At 41.3% G+C, this 22,159-nt stretch overlaps 1 protein-coding gene across 1 annotated transcript in view; it reads left to right on the forward strand.

The window, feature by feature from the left end:
* KIF18A (kinesin family member 18A) overlaps positions 1 to 22,159 on the forward strand; it is a 109,687-nt gene that overhangs the window by 63,837 nt on the left and 23,691 nt on the right. The window contains exons 12-14 of the mRNA XM_054027137.1: positions 578 to 742; positions 5,977 to 6,098; positions 12,972 to 13,210. Of these exons, the coding sequence (XP_053883112.1) occupies positions 578 to 742; positions 5,977 to 6,098; positions 12,972 to 13,210 (526 nt within the window). The remainder of the gene's footprint in view (positions 1 to 577; positions 743 to 5,976; positions 6,099 to 12,971; positions 13,211 to 22,159) is intronic.

Raw genomic sequence — 22,159 nt, forward strand, 5'->3', positions numbered from 1 at the left:
GGGAGGGCACTCTCTCATTGACTTATCACATATTCACCAGACTCGCTAAATTAACACCGCTGCATCAATCGCAGCAGCACCGATTTAGCCCGTAATGAGGACAAGCCCTACATGTAGTCATGCTGTCATTATGGGAGCAAGGATAAGAATTCAAGAATTCCTGGCTCTTTTCTTCATTCTTTGCTTACTAGTAACTAGACAGTGCTACCTGTAAAAATAATATAGGTATGTGTAACTTTTCTATTCTATAGCTTGACCATTATAGCCTTTAAATAATTTTTTAAAACATGCAATTTTTGTAAGAGTATAAAACAATTTACTATAGTCTCAAAAGTCCTATTGAAAAGACTTCAGAGGAAAAGAACTATGAATGAGAGCATATAAAACAACTTAATAGACTTCAGTAGTGCACTTAGGAAGAGTGTGCTACTCTACAAATATTACATCGATCAAAGACTGTGTAAATTGTTTTGACTATACCCAATTATGGAAGCCTGCAAAGTCTTTTTCATAACAGAATTCAGAGAACATTATATGGTAGTTTCCCATTAAATAATTGAATATGGTTGTATTTCAGGCCACTTGTAAACGGGATCATAGGCTCGCAATGCTTAAAACTCGTCGTTTGCATGTGCAGAAGAAGAAAGAAGAGGAGATGAAACACTTTGAGGAGAATACTAATTGGCTGCATCGTGTGGAAAATGAAATGCGTCTCCTGGGACAAGATGGACATATTCCACAGGTAAATGACTTTCCTTTCAAAGGTAGATTTCAGACGTAGTCAAACATGCTTAAAATAGTTGGGAACAGATTCTTTCCTGGAATTTTTTAGTTATGGAAGACTCTTCCGGTGCTGATTAGAGAAGTGTCAACTGGTTTAGTCTCCCTTGCACAAATCCAGCAGTTCTTCTGCTCTGCCTGAATGTATTGCATCCTTTTAATGCAATTATTTCTCATTCATGAAAATATTTAGCTATGTACAGTGGTAAGCATACTGATGGCATTTAAAAAATTGAACAGAGCATAGTTTGTAAAAATAGTGTGACATTACATTTTTACTGGCATGGGTTAGAATTTATTGGACACTTAAAAATGAGTTTTAAAGCATTTTAAAAAAGGTATTGGCACACTGGTATAGTGAGGGCATTCCAGGCTTGGTGATCAATATAGGAGTCACTTAAACTAGAGTGTAGGTTTTATGTTATAAGCCCTTTCTCTTCAAATGCATGAACAAGGATGAAGTTTGTGTTAGCTATAGCTATAATTTTCAACTCAAATGTTATTGCTGGGGAAATGAGACAATTTCCATCCCACCATGCTGAAAGAACTGGCACACGAGATTGCTAGTCCAGAAGCATAGATTTTTAATGTATCTATCTATTCGGGGCAGTACCATGTGACTGGAGAACAGCTAATGTCGTACTTTACCTATATTTAAGAAAAGGGGGGTGGTGTGATCATGGCAATTGCAAACTTGTTAATCTCACCTCAGTAGTGTGCAAGATTTTGGAATAAATTTTGAAGGAAAGAATAATTAAATTCATGGAGGTAGATAGTAATGGGAATGTAATGCAACATGGGTTTACCAAAAGTAGATTATCCTAGACTAACCTGATTTCCTTCTTTGAGAAAATAACTGATTTTTTAAGATAAGGGAATAGCAGTACATCTAATATACATGGACTTTGGTAAAGCATTTGACATGGTGAAACATCGGAAATTATTAGTAACTAAAGAAGATGGGGATTAGAATAAGAATTGTAGGGTGGATAAGGAACTGGATAACGGGTTGTGCTGAAAGGTGAACTATTGGATTGGAAGGAGGTTACTAGTGGAACTCCTCAAGAATCAGTTTTATGACTAATAAAAATATTGAATACGATTAATGACCTTGGCACAAAAAGTGGGAGTGCGCTAATGAAATTTGCTAATGATACAAAGTTGGGAGGCATCAATACAGAGGAGAATCAGAATACTATACAGGAAGATCTGGATGCCTTTGAAGACTGGAGTGGCAGAGGTTCTGTGAAATTTAATAGCACAACGTGTACGGTCATACACTTTGCCCTGGTCTACGCTACGAGTTTAGGTCGAATTTAGCAGCGTTAGATCGATTTAACCCTGCTCCCGTCCACACAACGAAGCCATTTTTGTTGACTTAAAGGACTCTTATAATCGATTTCTGTACTCCAACCCGACGAGGGGATTAGCACTGAAATTGACCCTGCTGGGTCGAATTTGGGGTAGTGTAAACGCAATTTGACGGTATTGGCCTCCGGGAGCTATCCCAGAGTGCTCCATTGTGACCGCTCTGGACAGCACTCTCAACTCAGATGCACTGGCCAGGTAGACAGGAAAAGCCCCACAAACTTTTGAATTTCATTTCCTGTTCGGCCAGCATGGCGAGCTGATCAGCACAGGTGACCATGCAGAGCTCATCAGCACAGGTGACCATGGAGTCCCAGAATCGCAAAAGAGCTCCAGCATGGACCAAACAAGAGGTACTGCATCTGATCGCTGTATGGGGAGACGAATCCGTGCTATCCGAACTCCGTTCCAAAAGATGAAATGCCGGAATATTTGAAAAAATCTCCAAGGGCATGAAGGACAGAGGTTATGACAGGGACCCGCAGCAGTATCACGTGAAACTTAAGGAGCTCAGGCAAGCCTACCAAAGAACCAGAGAGGCAAACGGCCGCCCCAGACATGCCGCTTCTATGATGAGCTGCATGCCATTCTAGGGGGTGCCCCTACGACTAACCCACCCCTGTGCTTACCTCCTCCCTCACCCCTCCCGGTCTACCTTGGCAGTTATGCCCCAATTTGTGTGACAAATTAATAAAGAATGCATGACTTTGACTTTATTGCCTCTGCAAGAGGAGATCAAAGGGGGGAGGAGAGGGCGGTTGGCTTACAGGGAAGTAGAGTGAACCAAGGGAGTGGGTTTTCATCAAGGAGAAACAAACAGAACTTTCACACCGTAGCCTGGCCAGTCATGCACAGCGCTCCCTGCTGTGCTCTTCTAACCGCCCAGGTGTCTGGCTGCACGTAATCAGCGGCCAGGTGATTTGTCTCAACCTCCCACCCCGCCATAAACGTCTCCCCCTTACTTTCACAGATATTGTGGCGAACACAGCAAGCAGTAATAACGATGGGAATATTGGTTTCACTGAGGTCTAACCAAGTCAGTAAACTGCGCCAGCGAGCTTTTAAATGTCCAAAGGCACATTCTACCACCATTATGCACTTGCTCAGCCTATAGTTGAACTGCTCCTTATTACTGTCCAGGCTTCATGAGCCATGGGAGCAAGGGGTAGGCTGGGGTAGGTGCAACCGCGCGGTGCTGCCGATTGGAAGAGCAGCCTGAGGCAGAAGCCTGCTGCTGGAATGGTATTCTAGGCAGGACTGAATTTCCATTAGATGAAACTTAAAGAAGAGAATGACCTGGAGTCATTCCCATTTTTGTCTAGGCGCCCCTAACCGACCTCAGTGAGGCCGGCCAGGAGCACCCATGTCTGCCCAGGCGCCCCCCGACCAACCTAACCGAGGTCAGCCAGGAGCACCCACGGGACGACGATGACGGTTAGCAGTCGTATTGCACCATCTGCTGTCCGCAGGGCAAGGTGATGCTGCTATGTAGCACTGCAGTACCGCATCTGCCAGCAGCACCCAGGAGACATACAGTGACAGCGAGCTGAGCAGGCTCCATGCTTGCCGTGGTATGTCGTCTGCACGGGTAGCCCAGAAAAAGCGCAAAACTATTTTTTGCCATTGCTTTCACGGAGGGAGGGAGCGGGGCCTGACGACATGTACCCAGAACAACCCGCGACTATGTTTTTGCCCCATCAGGCATTGGGAGCTCAACCCAGAATTCCAATGGGCAGTGGAGACTGTGGGATAGCTACCACAGTGCAACGCTCTGAAAGTCGACGCTAGCCTCGGTACTGTGGACGCAAACTGCCAACTTAATGTGCTTAGTGGGGACACACACAATCGACTGTATCAAATCGATTTCTATTAAATCGACTTCTATTAAATCAACCTAATTTTGTAGTGTCCTGATACTAAACCTTTCTGCTACAAACTGGGGGAGGTCACCAGTTGGAAGGGACAAAGGAGTGAGACCTGTGTGTGTTGTTTGATCACAGAATGACAATGAGCCACTGATGTAGTGCAGCTGCAAAAAAGGCAAATGCATTTATCAGATGAGACATTTCCAGTAGCGAGGGGAAAGTATTAATTCTATTGCGCAAAGCACTGGTAAGACCTCATCTGGAATACTGTGTACAGTTATGGTCACCCATGTTCAAGAAAGATTAATTCAAAATGGAATGGGTACAGAGAAGAACTGATAGAATGATCAGGGGAATGGTGGAAGTCCCATCTTGTTAGAGGAGACTGGAAGAGCTTGGCTTGTTTAGTGTAATAAGAAGACGTCTGAGAGGGGATATGATTGCTCTCTCTAAATACATCAAAAGAGTAATCATCGGGGATGGTGAAGAACTGTTTAAAGAACAATGTTGTCACAAGGACAAATGGGTATTAAGTGGTCATGAATAAATTCAGGCTGGAAACTAGAAGGTTTCTAAGTATCAGAGAGTGGTTCTAGGATTGCCCCCACTACTCCTTATGGGAGGCTAACAGCTTAATTGGTTTTAAGAGAGAGCAGAACAAATGTATGGATGGGATTGTATCGCTGTTGTTTGTGATGGTGGGGGGCATGGCTCATCAGCCCTGGGGGTCGGGGTCCTTTCTGGTTTACATTTTACATTCAGGTCTTCATCCAGCCCCCTGCCAGGGTTAGGAATGGATTTCTCACCTACCTCAAAATGTATTTTGGATTTTTATCTGGTCTCCTTTTCCTGAATCATCAGAGATGGCCATAGCTAAAGATGGGACTCTGGATGGGGTGGGCCAGTGATGTGTGAGGTGTCACTGATCATTCTGTCTCTCATGTGCTTGACTGGCTGGTTCTTGTTGACATGCTCAGGGTCTAACTGATCACCCCATATGGGTTCAGGAGTAAATTTTCCCCCAAATATTTTCCTACAAATATTGGTCGTGACCTTCGGGCGGAGAAGGGATAGGGGGTTCACCTTCATCTGCAGCATGAAGTGTGGGTCACTTGCCAGGATTATCTGGGTGTATATCAATTAATCCCCTGCCATTGCAAGGGTCTTGGGACCTTCGTCCCTTCTATTCTCTGTCTGAGACACATAATAGTTTAGTCCCCTGTGGACTGTACTGTTTTGGTATAATTTTCATTTTGAGTTTAGTGTGCAAGTGTTGGGTGATGCCTGTGATCTACATGGGGATGCAAGGTAAGATCTTGCAGACTAAAATTTTAACACTGTATGCCTTTCAGGGTATAACTGAAAGGAGACAGGAACATATAATGCTCAAGATTCCATGTTTCATAGACAAACATGCTTAGATCAGCCCATTTGTAGGTTGCCCTAATGAAGATTCTAAGGGCTGGTCTACACTGGGGGCGGGGGGATTGATCTAAGATACGCAACTTCAGCTACGCGAATAGCGTAGCTGAAGTCGAAGTATCTAAGATCGAATTACCTGGGGTCCACACAGCGCGGGATGTCAGAATAGATGATCTGGTGATCCCTTCTGGCCTTAAACTCCATGAATAAAAAAAAAATCTAGAATGATTTCAGATATGTACAATAGCATATACCTTGTGTATATGTGTACTCTTAACTACGTCCAGCACACAAATCTGTTTGTGAATGGAAAACTATAGGACAATAGCATTTCACTGCTATGTCTAACTAACATAAATTAAATTGTATTCCTTCTGTAAGATTTATTGAATTAAAAGTTAGTATTGGCATAGTTGTAGATGAATTGCAGAACTACTTTTCAAGGTATTGCATGCTAATCTCTCAAAATCTTTTTTAGACTGAACTTGTGTGTATCGCACTGAAATTGAAATAATATTTTTTATGTAACTTATTTCTCAAGGTGCTCCGTAAAGATCTTCACTGCTTCCATTTAAAACTTGAGGTCAAGGATCTGAAAATGCAGATTGAACACATGATGTCTCTAGTATCATTTCAAGAGCAGCAACATAAGCAAACTGAAAAGTAAGTGTGTGTTTGTATATCATGCTTGACGTGTTTGTTCCTCTTCAAAGCTTGTTACTTGTATAATAAATGTACAGATTTCAGTGAGTTTCAGGTAACAATGGCAGCATAATTTTCCAAACCTTTATCTAAACAGTTATAAATACTTAAACAAAAATATATTCCTATATAATGGAAAACATCATAAGCATAGTATTCTTGTAATGTTCAACAGAATGTTGAAAATTCCCTCCACCTCCCAGTATCCCTTCAATATAAGATTTTTCCTTTAATAAAAGGTGATCAGCATAAGAACGGCCACACTGGGTCAGACCAAAGGTCCATCTAGCCCAGTATCCTGTCTTCTGACAGTGGCCGATGACAGGTGCCCCAGAGGGAATGAACAGAACAGCTAATCATCAAGTGATCCATCCCCTGTCGCCCATTCCCAGCTTCTGGCAAACAGAGGCTAAGGACACCATCCCTGTCCATCTTGTCTAATAGCCATTAATGGACCTATCCTCCATGAATTTATCTAGTTCTTTTTTGAACCCTGTTATAGTCTTGGCCTTCACAACATCCTCTGGCAAGGAGTTCCACAGGTTGATTGTGCAGTGTGTTGAAAAAATACTTCCTTTTGTTTGTTTGCCTATTAATTTAATTTGGTGGCCCCTAGTTCTTGTTATGAGAAGGAGTAAATAACACTTAGGGCTTGTCTACACTACTGGCCGGATCAGCAGGCAGTAATCAATCCAGCGTGGGTCCATTTATCACGTCTAGTATAGACACAATAAATTGACTGCTGGGTGCTGTCCATCAACTCTGGTACCCCAGAACGAGGAGCGCAAGCAGAGTCGACGGGAGAGCGCCAGCTGTTGACTTACCGCAGGGAAGACACCACAGTAAGTAGATCTAAGTACGTCGACTTCAGCTACACTATTCACATAGCTGAAGTTGCATATTTTAGATCGACTCTGCACTGTAGTGTAGACAAGCCCTTACTTATTTGCTTTCTTCACACCAGTCATAATTTTATAGCCCTCTATCATACACCCTCCCTCCCCCCGCTCCCGTCTTTTCCAAGCTGAAAAGTTCAGTCTTATTAATTCTCATACGGAAGCCGTTCCATACCCCTAATAATTTTTGTTGCCCTCTTCTGAACCTTTTCCAAGCCCAATATATCTTTTTTGAATTGGGGCGACCACATCTGCGCGCAGTATGTGGGCGTACCATAGATTTATATAGAGGCAATATATTTCCTGTCTTATTATCTATGCCAGGGGTCGGCAACGTTCGGCATGCGGCTCGCCAGGGTAAGCACTCTAGCGGGCCGGGCCAGTTTATTTACCTGCTGACGCGGCAGGTTCGGCCGATCGCGGCCCCCCACTGGCCGCGGTTCGCCGTCCCGGGGCAATGGGGGCAGCGGGAAGCTGCAGCCAGCACATCCCTCAGCCTGCGCCGCTTCTCGCCGCCCCCATTGGTCCGGGACGGCAAACCGCGGCCAGTGGGGGGCCGCGATTGGCCGAACCTGCCGCGTCAGCAGGTAAATAAACTGGCCCGGCCCGCTAGAGTGCTTACCCTGGCGAGCCACATGCCGAATGTTGCCGACCCCTGATCTATGCCTTTCTTAATGATTCCCAACATTCTGTTCACTTTTTTTGACTACCGCTGCACATTGAGTGGATGTTTTCAGAGACCTATCCGCAGTGACTTCAAGATCTCTTTCTTGAGTGGTAACAGCTAATTTAGACCCCATCATGTATAGTTGGGATTATGTTTTCAAATGTGCATTACTTTGCATTTATCAACATTGACTTTAATCTGCCATTTTGTTGCCCAGTCACCCAGTTTTGAGAGATCCTTTTGTACCTCTTTGCAGTCTGCCTGGGACTTAACTATCTTGAGTAGTTTTGTATCATCTGCAAATTTTGCCACCTCACTGTTTACCCCTTTTTCCAAATCATTTATGAATATGTTGAATAGGACTGGTCCCAGTACAGACCCCTCGGGGACACCACTATTTACCTCTCTCCGTTCTGAAAACTGACCATTTATTCCTACCCTTTGTTTCCTATCTTTTAACCAGTTACCAATCCATGAGAGAACCTTTCCTCTTATCCCATGATGGCTTACTTTGCTTAAGAGCTTTTGGTAAGGGACCTTGTCAAAGGCTCTCTGAAAATCTATACTATACACTATATCCACTGGATCCCCATTGTCCACATTCTTGTTGACCCCTCAAATCAGACAATTCTAGTAGATTGATGAGGCATGATTTCTCTTTACTAAAACCATGTTGACTATTTCCCAACAAATTATGTTCATCTATGTGTCTGACAATTTTGCTCTTTACTATAGTTTCAACCAGTTGGCCTGGTACTGAAGTCAGGCTTACAGGCCTGTAATTGCTGGGATCACCACTGGAGCCCCTTTCAAAAATTGGGGAACATTAGCTATCCTCCAGTCATTTTGTATAGTACAGAAGCTGATTTAAATGATAGGTTACAAAGGACAGTTAGTAGTCCTGCAATTTCACATTCGAGTTCCTTCAGAACTCTTGGGTGAATACCATCTGGTCTTGGTGACTTATTACTATTTAGTTTATCAATTTGTTCCAAAACCTCATCTAATGACACCTCAGTTTGGGACAGTTCCTCAGATTTGTCACCTAAAAAGAATGGCTCAGGTTTGGGAATCTCCCTCACATCCTCAACCGTGAAGACCGATGCAAAGAATTCATTTAGTTTCTCCTCCATGCCTTATCGTCCTTGAGTGCTCCTTTAGCATCTCGATCATCTGGTGACCCCACTGGTTGTTTAGCAGGCTACCTGCTTCTGATGTACTTAAACAAAATGTTGCTATTACTTTTTGAGTCTTTGGCTAGTTGTTCTTCAAATTCTTTTTTGGCCTTCCTATTTATATTTTTACACTTCATTTGCCAGAGTTTATGCTCCTTTCTATTTTCCTCACTAGGATTTAACTTCCGCTTTTTAAAGGATGCCTTTTTGCCTCTCGCTCCGTCTTTTACTTTCTTGTTTAGCCATAGTGGCTCTTTTTTTGGTTCTCTTACTATGTTTTTTAATTTGGTGTATATATTTAAGTTGATCCTCTATTATGGTGTCTTTAAAAAATTTCCATTCAGCTTGCAGGTATTTTACTTTTGGCGCTGTACCTTTTAATTTCTGTTTAACTAACCTCCTCATTTTTCTGTAGTTTCCCTTTCTGAAATTAAATGCTACCATGTTGGGCCTTTGTGGTGTTTTCCATGCCACAGAGGTGTTACATTTTGTTATATTATGGTCACTATTACCAAGCGGTCCAGCTATAGTCACCTCTTGGACTTGATCCTGTGCGTCCCTTCCTGAGGTGACATGTACCAAATCAATATGGGGATAGTTGAATTCCCTCGTTATTCTTGAGTTTTTTGTTTTAATAGCTTCTCTAATCTCCCTGAGCATTTCACAGTCACTGTCACCTTCCTGGTCAGGTGGTCTGTAATATATCCCTACTGCTATATTCTTATTATACAAGCATGAAATTACTATTCATAGAGATTCTGTGGTACAGTTTGGTTTATTTAAGATTTTTACTTCATTTGATTCTATGCTTTCTTTAACATATAGTTCCACTCCTCCACTAGCATGACCTGTTCTGTCCTTCCGATGTATTTTGTACCCTGGTACTACTGTGTCCCATTGATTATCCTCATTTCACCAAGTTTCTGTGATGCCTATTATAGCAATATCCTCATTTAATATGAGGCACTCTAGTTCACCCATCTTATTATTTAGACTTCTAGCATTGTTATATAAGCACTTTAAAACTTGTCACTTTTTAGCTGTCTGCCCTTATATGATGTAATTGAATGGGACTTTTTTTTTTCTTTTGACTATTTCTCATCAGATCCTACCTGTATTTGATCATTTTCCATCCTCTCCTCCTTATTAGGACATAACGAATCTCCATTTATAGATCCTCCTCTAAGGGATGTCCAAACCACGTGCTCCTCTGGACCTGTCGGCTTTCCCCCAGCCTTTAGTTTAAAAACTGCTCTATGACCTTTTTAATTTTAAGCGCCAGCAATCTGGTTCCATTTTGGTTTAGTGAAACCCATCTTTCCTGTGTAGGCTCCTCCTTTCCCAAAAGTTTCCCCAGTTCCTAATAAATCTAAACCCCTCCTCCCTACGCCATTGTCTCATCCATGCATTGAGACCCTGCAGTTCTGCCTGTCTAACTGGCCCTGCGCGTGGATCTGGAAGCATTTCAGAGAATGCTACCACGGAGGTCTTGGACTTCAATCTCTTACTTAACAGTCTAAATTTGGTCTCCAGGACCTCTCTCCTATCCTTCCCTATGTCATTGGTACCTACATGTACCAGGACCACTGGCTCTTCCCCAGCTGTACACATAAGCTTATCTAGATGTCTCGAGAGATCCATAACCTTCGCACCAGGCAGACAAGTCACCATGAGATTCTCCCGGTCATCGCATACCCAGCTATCTATGTTTCTAATGATCGAATCGCCCATTGCTAATACCTGTCTCTTCCTAATAACAGGTAGGCTGATCTGCAAGCAACTAAGATTATTTTCAGCTGCAATTGTCAAACTTATCAGAGATCATATTGCAATCCAAGCTATTTTGAAAACACTTTCTCAGGCTGGGTCTACACTACCCGCCTGAATCGGCAGGTAGAAATCGACCTCTCGGGGATCGATTTATCGTGTCCCGTTGGGACGCGACAATCGATCCCCGAATCGACGCTCTTACTCCACCAGTGGAGGTGGGAGTAAGCGCCGTCGACAGGAAGCCGCAGAGGTCAATTTTGCTGCCGCCCTCACAGCGGGGTAAGTCGGCTACGATACGTCGAATTCAGCTACGCTATTCACGTAGCTGAATTTGCGTATCTTAAATCCCCCCCCCCCCCCCCCCCCCCGTAGTGTAGATGTAGCCTTATTTGTAAATCTCTCTGGTACAGCAAGCATATGGAGCTTTTAAAGAACTGAATATTGCTGATACTTCAATTGTTTTACCACCAAATTATTAGATCGGCCCACATTACTAGTATACTTCCAAAATAGAGTTGTTTAAAATGTATCTTTTTATTACATTAGCATTTAACTTCCAGAGTTGTTGGATTTTTTTCCTTTCTTTGCTGTCAAATTTCGTATGTTGTAGTATGCTTCCTTTTATTGGCAACAGAAAGTGAGTGAATAGCAAACAGGAGTTGAGTAAAGGATATTCCATATTAAGACCAAGTTTAAGGTAAAGTTACTTCCAAGTAGCACAGAACTTTTAACAAAGGGATGGAGTGTGAGGGCAAGATATTTACATTCATTGATGCATTGGTCCATCAGTGGCTATTAGCCAAGATGGGCAGGAATTGAGTCCATAGCCTCTGTTTGCTAGAAGCTGGGAATGGGCCATAGAGGATGGATCACTTGATCCTGTTCTGTTCATTCCCTCTGAATCACCTGGCATTGGCCACTATCGGAAGACAGGATACTGGGCTAGATGGACCTTTGGTCTGATCTAGTATGGCCATTTTTATGTTAATTTACAATTCATACAGTCCTTATCACTGCCCTGCAGAATGCATGCATTCCAGAAGATCCCCTGCTCAATACCCTGCGTAGCTTTCATGCTCTCTGTCCCACTCTGCCCCTGTCCAGTGGACCGTAGGTGCAGACTGCAGTGGTACCCATAGACTTCATAAAGGATGTTGATACAATTTCCATATGTATACCAAACAATAACATTGATGTTTATAATCTCCCTGTGCTTTAAGGTACATTGATCAGCTTTTGCTGTGTCGCAGGCTAACCTACCTGAGCTAGCTTGACTCCAGCTATCTCAGGTAACAATAGCAGTGGAGACAGTGTAGCACAGGCTATCGAGTAGAATATGTAACCAGGATTTGTGCCGGGCTCGTACTGCCTGTGGTGCACTGTCTCCACTGCTATTGTTAACCACGCTAGCTGGATTCAAGCTAGTTAAGGTAGGTTAGCCAGTGTGTGGCTTTTGCCTTAGACTTAAATGGCATTTAATGATAAGCAAAGTCTAATTTCGTTACACAGAAGCTGTTATACAGCTAATGGGATTCAAGAAAGTTAGATGCTTTGAGCAGATTTTTTTGAAATCAACTATCCAGGTTAAATGCGATTACTGCAAACAACGCAAGTGCTGAATAAGCCACACAAACCTGCAAAACTGAAACTGGAACTCTGGCCCACATTTTGGATGCTGTATAAAAAGTGAACACCACCACTTTGATGCCCTGATTGAAAAATAATTGAATTGAAAAAAAGTCTGTTTGGTTATCTGATGAGATATATAATTGAAAAATAAATATTATCTCTAATAATATCTTTAATATTATCGAAATATATCAACCATACTTCTATGCTATTTTTCATGTTTTGGTGTATTGCACAGCATTATGAAAATATTACTTACTAGGACGATGAAGAATTTTCATATACATCATATTTAATAGTTCAGGGAAGAGAACACCACCAAAATTAGCAGTGATTTCTGCATGGAATTTTAGTACTTTTCAAAAGTTGATTACGCTTCTTTCAAATTGAATCAAATAATAAGGCTGCTAAATCAACAATAGACTTCAAGGCCAGAAGGAACCAATGTGATGATCTAGTCTGACCTGCTGCATATTGCAGGCCACAGAATCTTGCCCACCCACTCTCTAGTTTAAACCTGCAAGTGACCCGGGCCCCAGTCTGCAGAGGAAGGAGAGAAACTTGCAGGGGCTCAGCCAATAGTAGTTTTTATGTTCTAACAGTCATAGTTCATAGCTAGGTTACTGTTGACTAGACTAAAACTTTCATTTAAAGATATTTAAAATTATCTTTGTCTGGGTTTTTTGTTTGTTTGTAGAGTACTAAATGCTTTGCTTCCAGTTCTAAGAAAACAGTACTTCACCTTAAAAGAAGCTGGGCTGGCAAATGCTGTCATTGAGGCTAACTTCAAGAAGGTTGAACAGCTGATTCAGAGACCAAAAACAGTAGTTTGGGCTGACCAACCTGTTGAAGAGGAACCTAAACAAAATGATCAACCAGAGATGTCTGTTATCCTGGCATTTCCACAACTTGCAAGCAATCCAAATACACCTTGCCGTAAGTATATAATTACATTTTCTAATGAAAATAATTTGCAGTGTTGCCCCAAAAAGCCATGATTGATATGGATAGATTACTTACATTAATATTTGGCAATATAGATTTGCAGTGCCTGCATTTTTTATGTGAACTGTGTCTGTTAAATTGCCATCTATCCCCAAAAAATCTTGCAAACACAATCCAAACTTTTGGTTCAAAATGATGGTCATGAATCAGCTACTCTTGTGGATACAGAGAAAATGTATATGGAGAAAAGACAATTCCCCCCCGCCCTCAGACCTGCCTCAAAATGCCATGTCTGATAGAAGATGGGCCATTCATTATGTCTAAGCATCTGGTTTCAATTTTTGCCTAGATTTAAGTAGATATAGTGGCACCCTTGGATTGTTCAATTTAATCTTCCTTTAATCTGACTGAATTTCCATAATTGTGGTGTAATCTACACAGTGAACTCTGGGGTGTCCTATCTGAATGTAAACCGGTGATCAGTAGGTCTTGGAAGCCTAGAGGAGAATATTGAGTTAACTTGCCAAAAGATCCTCTTAGTCTGGCTGTTTGTTGACATGAATCAGGCATTTTGCAGGTATTGCTAAAGTTGGTGTAACTTTGGCAATTTCTTGGCAGGTCACTTAAGGTTTTGGGGTTTTTTTTATTTTAATTGCGTATATTTCTTCTTTCTTTTACTTATACAAAGAAATAAACTTCCAACATATCGGATAGAGCAGAGAGGAATCAGACATGAAAACTTAATCGTTGATCAAGCAGTTTGAATGATGCAACATTAACTTTATAATCTATGAAAAGCAGATCCTAAAGCCCACCATATTTACATACTCGTCTTTTACTCTGGGTACCTTCTCTCCACTTGTATCAAATGTCTTTTTCTCTCAGCTGTTTGAGTGTCCTCTAACCTTAGTGATTGTCCATTTAAATTTGTGAAAGATGTCTGTAAACAGTCAAGAGACATTAAAAAAAAACCTGCCTTTTTATGTAATATTCAAATATAACAATAAGGCTACGTTTTAGTCACAGGTATTTTTAGTAAAAGTCATGGACAGATCACGGGCTGTGTCCACAAAAATTCATGGACCCGTGACCTGTCCTGCCCTGACTAAAACTTGGGCGGGGGGCCGCGAGTCCTCTTGGGGGGTGGGATGGTCTGGGGGCGCTGTGGGTGCTGGGGGATGTGGCCCGGGACCCCTGCTAGTACTGGGGGAGAGGGCGTCAGACCACGGTGCACGGCCCGGGACCCCCGCTGGTATTGGGGGAGGGGATTGTCGGGGCTTCCTACTTGGCTCCGCGTCTCTGCAGCTCCAAGGTGGCGGAGGCAGGGGCTCCGCTGCTCCCGCCACTAGCGCTGGCTGTTGCAGCTCCCATTGGCCAGGAACCGCATCCAATGGGAGCTGTGGGGCTTGCAAGCAGCATGCGGTGTGGGCCTGGGTCGCCGCTGCCTAGGAGCTGCAGGAGGGCCATGCCACTGGGATCTGGGGAGCCCCCTGCACTCACCAAGCCCCTGTCCCTAGCCTTGAGCCCCCTCCCACACACCCAAACTGCTGCTGCTGGCCGCTGCAAAAGTCATGAAGGTCACAGAAAGTCACGGAATCCATGACCTCCGTGACAGACTCATAGCCTTAACAATAACCAGTTTTGTTCTGTTGTGTGGGGGTTTTGGTAAACTAAATCTGTTTTGGTGGGATAAGCTTATTTAAACTTTTCATAACTATCATCTGAGTGCACTCTTCTGAACCACTCTATTTTCAAGATGAGGGCTGGAGTTTCTGGTTATGAAAACTGGCTCTCTTCTCATTTCAAATTAAAATATTATGTTTCACGCTACATATAAATGAGTGGTTTTGCCTACTTTTTGTTGTTTTTAGTTTAAATAACAATGTAATTAAAATTAGCTTTGCAAGTGTTTCATGTAAATGGTCCGTGAAACACTTTTTTATTTATTTATTTATTTTTTAATAAGAGGTGGATATAGCTGTTACAAGCCTTACATGTATATATCTGGAAAAGTTGCTTTTTTTATGTTGGTGATGTATGGATATGCAAGTAAGTGTTCAGAGTATTTATGACAGGTGATGAGTTTTGTTCGATTTCGGCTATCATTTTTTGTAACTTCTATTCCCTGCCACTCTGCTATGTCAAGCTAAACACTTTTCCCATATGGAACAAAACATATCTACGTCTGTTTCACCCACCTCTCTACAAATCCTATGAGTAACCCACACACTTCCTGGGTGTGGTGCTCTGTCCCCCTCCGGTGGCACTGAGACCACTTAATATATATATGGAGATATCCTATCTCCTAGAACTGGAAGGGACCTTGAAAGGTCATCAAGTCCAGCCCCCTGCCTTCTCTAGCAGGACCAAGTACTGATTTTGCCCCAGATCCCTAAGTGGCCCCCTCAAGGATTGAACTCACAGCCCTGGGTTTAGCAGGCCAATGCTCAAACCACTGAGCTATCCCCATGAGTCTGCCACAGCCTTACCTAAGAGCTATGTGGCTGTTGGCTCATGTAGTAGAGGCTCATTCATTTAGCTTCAGAGGTCCCAGATTCAATCCTGCCCACCAACACCGGGGCTCTCAGCGTTACATATACATTTAGCGTTTGATCCTGCTCTTATTGAATTCAGTGACCGAGTAAAACCCATTCATGCTTCTGAACCAGAATCATAAGGATAGACTTCAGGTTTTCACACTGCTCAAGGGGATTGTGTTTGGATTAGTTGAGGATGATTCCCCATTCTCAATTTGTCTACTGTTCAAAGGCTTCAAGTGTTCCTTGGCGAACATAGCCCACTTCTGTTGTTGGATTACAGGTTTACCTACGCAAATACAAACTACTTGTCTCAGTTGAGGTGATGCTTTTTTACGCTAATCTTAACTTTTTTCATGCAGACATGGTGCTTGACCTGGAAACTCCCAGGTAGATCTTGTTCCGTTCTTTTCTGTAGACTCCATGCAAATCATGGAAGAAACAACTGCCTTCTTAATGGAAGAGTTTTGTAGCATTGCCTGAAAGGCAATCAGTTCCAGCAACACATGTTTTTCACATAGTTCATCTGGCTAAGCATGCACTCTTTTCGTTTCCTCTTGAGGGTTGATTAGTTATGTAACTATGATGTAAAGCTTATAGGGGATGTCCCCAGTTTCCTTTCCAGACTACTGGAGATTTTTATTCTTCACCGAGAACCATATTCTCTCCCCTGAGCAGCTAAGTTGTTGGCAGCCTATCCTGAAATGATTTTTCTTCATAGCAAGATGATCCACATGTTTTAATGGGCTCTTTCTTCTGATTATTTATATACTATCTAAAGCTTAGCAGTTAGGCACTGTTCTACAAAAGCTTAAAAAATTAGTCAAGCCACAAAATGACATAAAACTGCCAATCATTGCTGTATTAAGAACCTGAAAGTTAAATTAACTATAAATAAATTAAAACTAACTTAATTGATTTTCATTGTCTATGCTGAAAGAAATCCAAAAAGTACACAGAGCACAAAAAGTGACATCAGATTTTTGATATTTTTACTTGAGATGGTACTAAGAGGAATAATGAGAGCACCTAACTTAAGTTGAGAGTGACCCTTCAAAAAAGAAGCCTTCTCTTGAATGGTTTGCTTTTTTTAATGGTACCACTATTACCTGGTACCATAATGACACATTGCTTAAAATGTCCCCATATTTGAAACCATTGGGCCTATATTGCCTATTTTCCTTTGTAACTTGAATAAATATTCCAAATACCTCAGGCACTTCCTGATGCATATGGGAAAATGCATTGTTTGGATGGAAATGAGTTAATCTTTGTGGTGGAATGTATAAACCCTACACCAGAACTGAGGGGGTTAAGGAGCAACTCGGGGCCCAGGCAGCCTTGTCCATCCCCACCTGCAGTGCATGCTGCAGCTGGAGTTGGAGTTTAAAAGGGAGACTGACAGGACAGAAGGGGCCTGACAGGGCAAGGAGAAAGACTTACCCTGAAAGCTCCTGAAAAAGAATGCTACAGAAACCTTTCTCTGGAAGAAAGCCAGCCTGCTGAGCCCAGAGGGCTGAAGGTTCAGCTCTTCACCTTTTCTTTGTTACTGTGTCAAACTGTAAGACTTTGGTGGGGTAGCAAGTGGTAGGAATTGGCCCAGGAGGCAGCCTTCAGGTGCTCCTGGGTGTTGGACATTGTTGCTTCTCACATGGCCTGGGGCCAGAGCCCTACCAACCACCTTGTTACAGAGGGCATGAAAACTCTCTCTTCCAGACTCTCTGTTGGGGAAACGCAGAGAAGGTAAAGGCTTTGCAAGCTGCATGGCTGGAACCAAGTATCCACAGGGGTCGCTAAACAGACTGAAGGTCCTCTCCCACCCCCCTTTCCTTTGGGAGCCTGCGAGACCCAATATCTTCCTTGGGACTCTGTTACCCTGGAGAGTGTTGCATCTCATTGGAGAGCTGACCAGAGGATCAGGGTGACACCCACCAAAAGGCAATCCACCACAGGGCATGTTAGTGGGCAATGAGAGAAATTGGAGGTGAGGTGAGTAGAGATCTAGTGCCCTAACCATTAGGCTACACTGCCAGTGAGCACCGCCCATCAGAGTCTTGTGTTGCTCTCCTGGATGAAAAGTAGTTTGTCTATCCTGCACTTTCACTGCATAGTTCTAAAATTCATGAAGATGGCTTTTCCTCTTGTTGGCCTGTACTGCATTTGTGTTTAAAAGACCTATTCAGAAAGGTAAAATTGTTAGGAATGGCTATGCTTTCAAAAGCTTCTACAGATTTAACTTTGCCATTAATTTTGTTCCAAGCCGAGGCTTGAGGACACAACCTTTTTGTCAAAAAATGTAGATACCAAAGCTTCTAAGAAACAAAAAGTAGGTTAGAGAACAATATTAGCATAGAAAAACATGATTCTCTCTATACCAAAGAGGGAACAAAAAGAAATGGGAAGGATGCAGTGTTTTCTTATTCTTTAAAGACCCCCCCAAAATAAGTTTTCTCAGAACTAATTATTTTTTCCCAAAAGTCATTTCAAAAGAATGCTTGGCAATCATTTAGCAATACCTGACCTGACTAAGATCTTTAGTAAACAAATATAAAGGAAGATTTATACAGATGTATTTGGTACATAGATTAGTTTAGTTTAGTTCATAATATGTTCAAGATGTTGGAAAGGAAATAGGGTTTTGCATCAAGACTGAACAACACTGACCACCTGTTACACAGTGGTCATTATTCCTTATTTTAAAATCCATATTTCACATGCAACATAATTGCATGGACTTTACTTGTCAACAGTAAAACATAACTGTTCATTTTTGGCACTTGATTTTTATTTTTAATTTCATTCATAAATTGAGAGAATTAATTTTAAAATCTACAGTATTTCATAAATATGTATTTCCTCTTGGGAATGTTTCTGAAGTTTTGATTTTAAATACTTTGTTTTTGGAGAAGTTAATTGGTGGTAATAACGTGTTTCATTCGCATTAAATTGAATTATGTATACAGTATGCTTTAATAAAGTATTATGAGTCTGGGGAGTCCAACAGGAAGGGTGTGTATTAGGTCAGCTTGTTAGTAGATGTAATTTACTGCTCTTGCGTCTAAATATGGATAGCTTTCAAAGAATGAGCATTTTGGGGTGCTGGGGTATTATAAATGTCTTCCTGCAGAAATGAAATACTATTATGACTAAATATGCTAACCATGCTGTGCCAGCACTCATGGATCATATATTAAGATATACTAGGGAACTATAACTTCCTTTTCAGTATATGTTTATGAAGTTATTACATTTGTTTGACTGAACTAAGAAGATTCTAATTATCATTCATTATCCATTAATGAAAGTTCCAAATATGGCACTCTAGCTATCTACAAGTAATTATGGTCAACCTAGGTGTAAAAATGAAATAGTATAGAAAAACAATGTCTGTGGCCACAAAGGAAATTGCTGACTTTTTCACATCATAAAACACCAGGCAGGAAAATTCTTTCTTTTTTACAACATTGTCCTTTTTCTTACAGTCTATTAAGAAAATGGAAATATGAAACTTTTATAAAGTTTACCATCAAATTATGGTAGCTTCAATGGCTATCAGTTTAAAAAAATTGGCAATTAAAACTTGATGCCACAGCAGCATTAATTTATAAAATAGCTGTTGTGGAACTAAAATGGTATGGTTAAAATGATAGAATTAAACTCTGTTGTGACACTTTTCACATAATCACGATACCTAGCAATCTAAAGCAGTTGAAGCATTGCAGTAGGAGGACAAGGAAAGAATTACAGTTGCAAGCCACTAGTTTTTCATAGGTTGCTATTAGATTTAAACTAGGGTTGCTGGAAATGAGGAGACAGTATAATGAAGAATTTAAGCATCTGTGGAATACTCCTTTCTCTCCCCTGCTTTTCAGTTACTTGGGTCAGGAGGAGCAGCCAGTTTTACTTTATATATTTTGTAAAAGTGTTCTGGCATGGTTCTGAGAGAAATCACACAAGAACTCTTATTCACAGGGAAAGTCTGCAGATCCATTACAGTGGTTCTTACTCTTGAGCTTGCAGCTTCTTGGGGGCATTGACCAGACTTGTCAATCAGACAGACTGGGAATGGCCATATCGCTGAACACCCAGCCAGCTAGCCTGTTTGAACTGCCTCCAGCAGCTTGCAGGAAGTCTTTACCAGATCTCCTGCTCAGGCAACAAGAAACCAAAACAACCAAGAAAGGATTCTGTGTGTTACTGGGCTGTTGTTTAACATCAAGCGTGCCCTGCAGCAGGATTTTCTTGAAACCCCTTCTGATATCAAGGTCGCTGGCTTCAGCAGCTTTCATTGTAGGCTCCCTGGAAGAACATCGGTAGCCTAGAGAAGTTTGGCAGAAGAAGGTGCAAAATGCCCAGGCTCACCAGACCCACTTATGCCATGGTCAGCCATGCCATAACTGCCAGGCTAACCAAAGCCTGCTTATGCTGCAAGGACCCTGCTCACTGTGGGTCGACCATGCCCCAAATAGTGAGCCAGCCAGCCTTCCCTGGAGGACTGAGAGGGAAAGCAATGCAAACATTAAATTCCTTAAACCTTTAGAAGCCTTTCATCATCTTTTCCAAAGCAAATTCAGATATCTGTTAGCTCTTTTCCCTATGTTGATCTCACAGCCCCACATGCACACTCTACTGGTATCATTAGTATTACTGATACTACCTATGGGTGGAAGCTGTATCCTCTGATCATGTAAAGTTAGATTAGAAAAAGCCCTAGAGCAATCTTGCATTGGCAGAGATGGCAACCAAAAGTTCTGATACTTTTCTATCTCTGTTACACAGCATGTTTAAATTACTTTTATCAGCTTACAATAGCTATTTTAAAAAACACATTGAAACCTTCCTTGCAAAATTTCATATAAAGACCACTGGCAAGAAATTCCTGATTCTTATGTTTTCAATTGTACCTGCCTATGCAATTTGCTTATTTTCGTTATGGGAAATAAATGCTGTAGTTAAGGTACTAGAAGGCATTTCTAGTCATTTTTCCCCCTGTTGTGGTGTGAATGGTTTTGAGGAGGGTATTTTTTGCTTTACTTAAAAAAAAAAAAAAAAAAAAAAAAAAAAAAAAAATCTAACCTTGCTGAAGTATCTGCAATATCAAGATTGCACAACTAAAACTGCAAAAATGAAGAAACATAATTTTTTACAGCAATAGTAACTTGGGCATGTTATACATATGCAGTATTTTCCAATTTTTCCCCCTAAAGCTTGTCTCTTAATATATTTGCTTTTTTTCTTAGCATAGTTTGTAGGTTGCACAAAATGGCTGAAATGACATTGTTCCCAGAACTTCACCTTTTGCATCTCCTGACTTTTGGTCATTTTATTATGAAACTTTAGCATAGAATTGCTATATAAGTTTTGTGCATTAAACAGAGCCTTATCTTCTTTCTCATTAAAACACAGAAACTTTGCAGAGTGTATACTGTTGTTGTTCAACAGTCAAAATACACATTCATTTCAGAAGTTACTCAAATATATTAATTATTTGCTTTGAAATTACTTCAATTACAAATTCATCTTTGAGAAAAATCTGTCATCTTCCTATGAGCTAAAGGAGTGTTTTAGGAATAAGTTAGAAGATATTTTTATTTGGTTGCAGTTTGTGTATGTTGAACAGAATCTAAAATTATTTGGAGCTGTCATTGACTACAACATAAATGTGTAAAATTCAAGATATAGACTAGGTATACATTCATGAACACAGTCTTAAGGTTCCATCGATTTAGGGTCTTGGGTGATAGAGTGACCCACACTATTCACAATGTAGAGTGGAAGGGGGAAAGATGCACAAAGCTAGGTTGAGGGCCATAACTGGTATTTACAAGTATTTCTGTGAATGAGGATGTTCTTGGCATGGTTTCAGGCATCCCATTTCCTGAAGCCTTACTGTGCATTAGTAGTGAGAGAACAAAATTGATTTACAGGAAAAAATGGCATCCATTACCTTCCCTAGTGACAAATACCAAAAGTAAAGTCAATTTATTATTGTGTGGGGCAGGGACAATTGGGATATAGTTGTATGATAATAAAAAAAAAAATTGATTAAAACAGGAAAAACATTTTTCTGCCTTATTTAAAAGACTTGTTATATACTGAAGAGCTCATTCACCCTGTCTTAATACGACTTCCTTCCTTCCTTCGTGTTGAATAAAATATTAATAATGACCACCATGCCAGTCCCATGAATGCAAACTGTTTTCTAGCCTTTTCACATCATAGCTATTGTTATAAGAATGTCATTAAATTGCCCACCATAATGATCCCTCTGGGTCACATGAATATTCAATAGCTGAAATTCATTCACTAGACATAATTTGCGATTCGGAATTCCGTGAGTCAGAAAGTTGTTAAAAGAATCAGAATTTATGATTAGTGTAGTAATTGGATCAATCATTTGTAG

Source organism: Malaclemys terrapin, chromosome 4 (genome assembly GCF_027887155.1).
Source record: "Malaclemys terrapin pileata isolate rMalTer1 chromosome 4, rMalTer1.hap1, whole genome shotgun sequence".
Taxonomy (NCBI): Eukaryota; Metazoa; Chordata; order Testudines; family Emydidae; genus Malaclemys; species Malaclemys terrapin.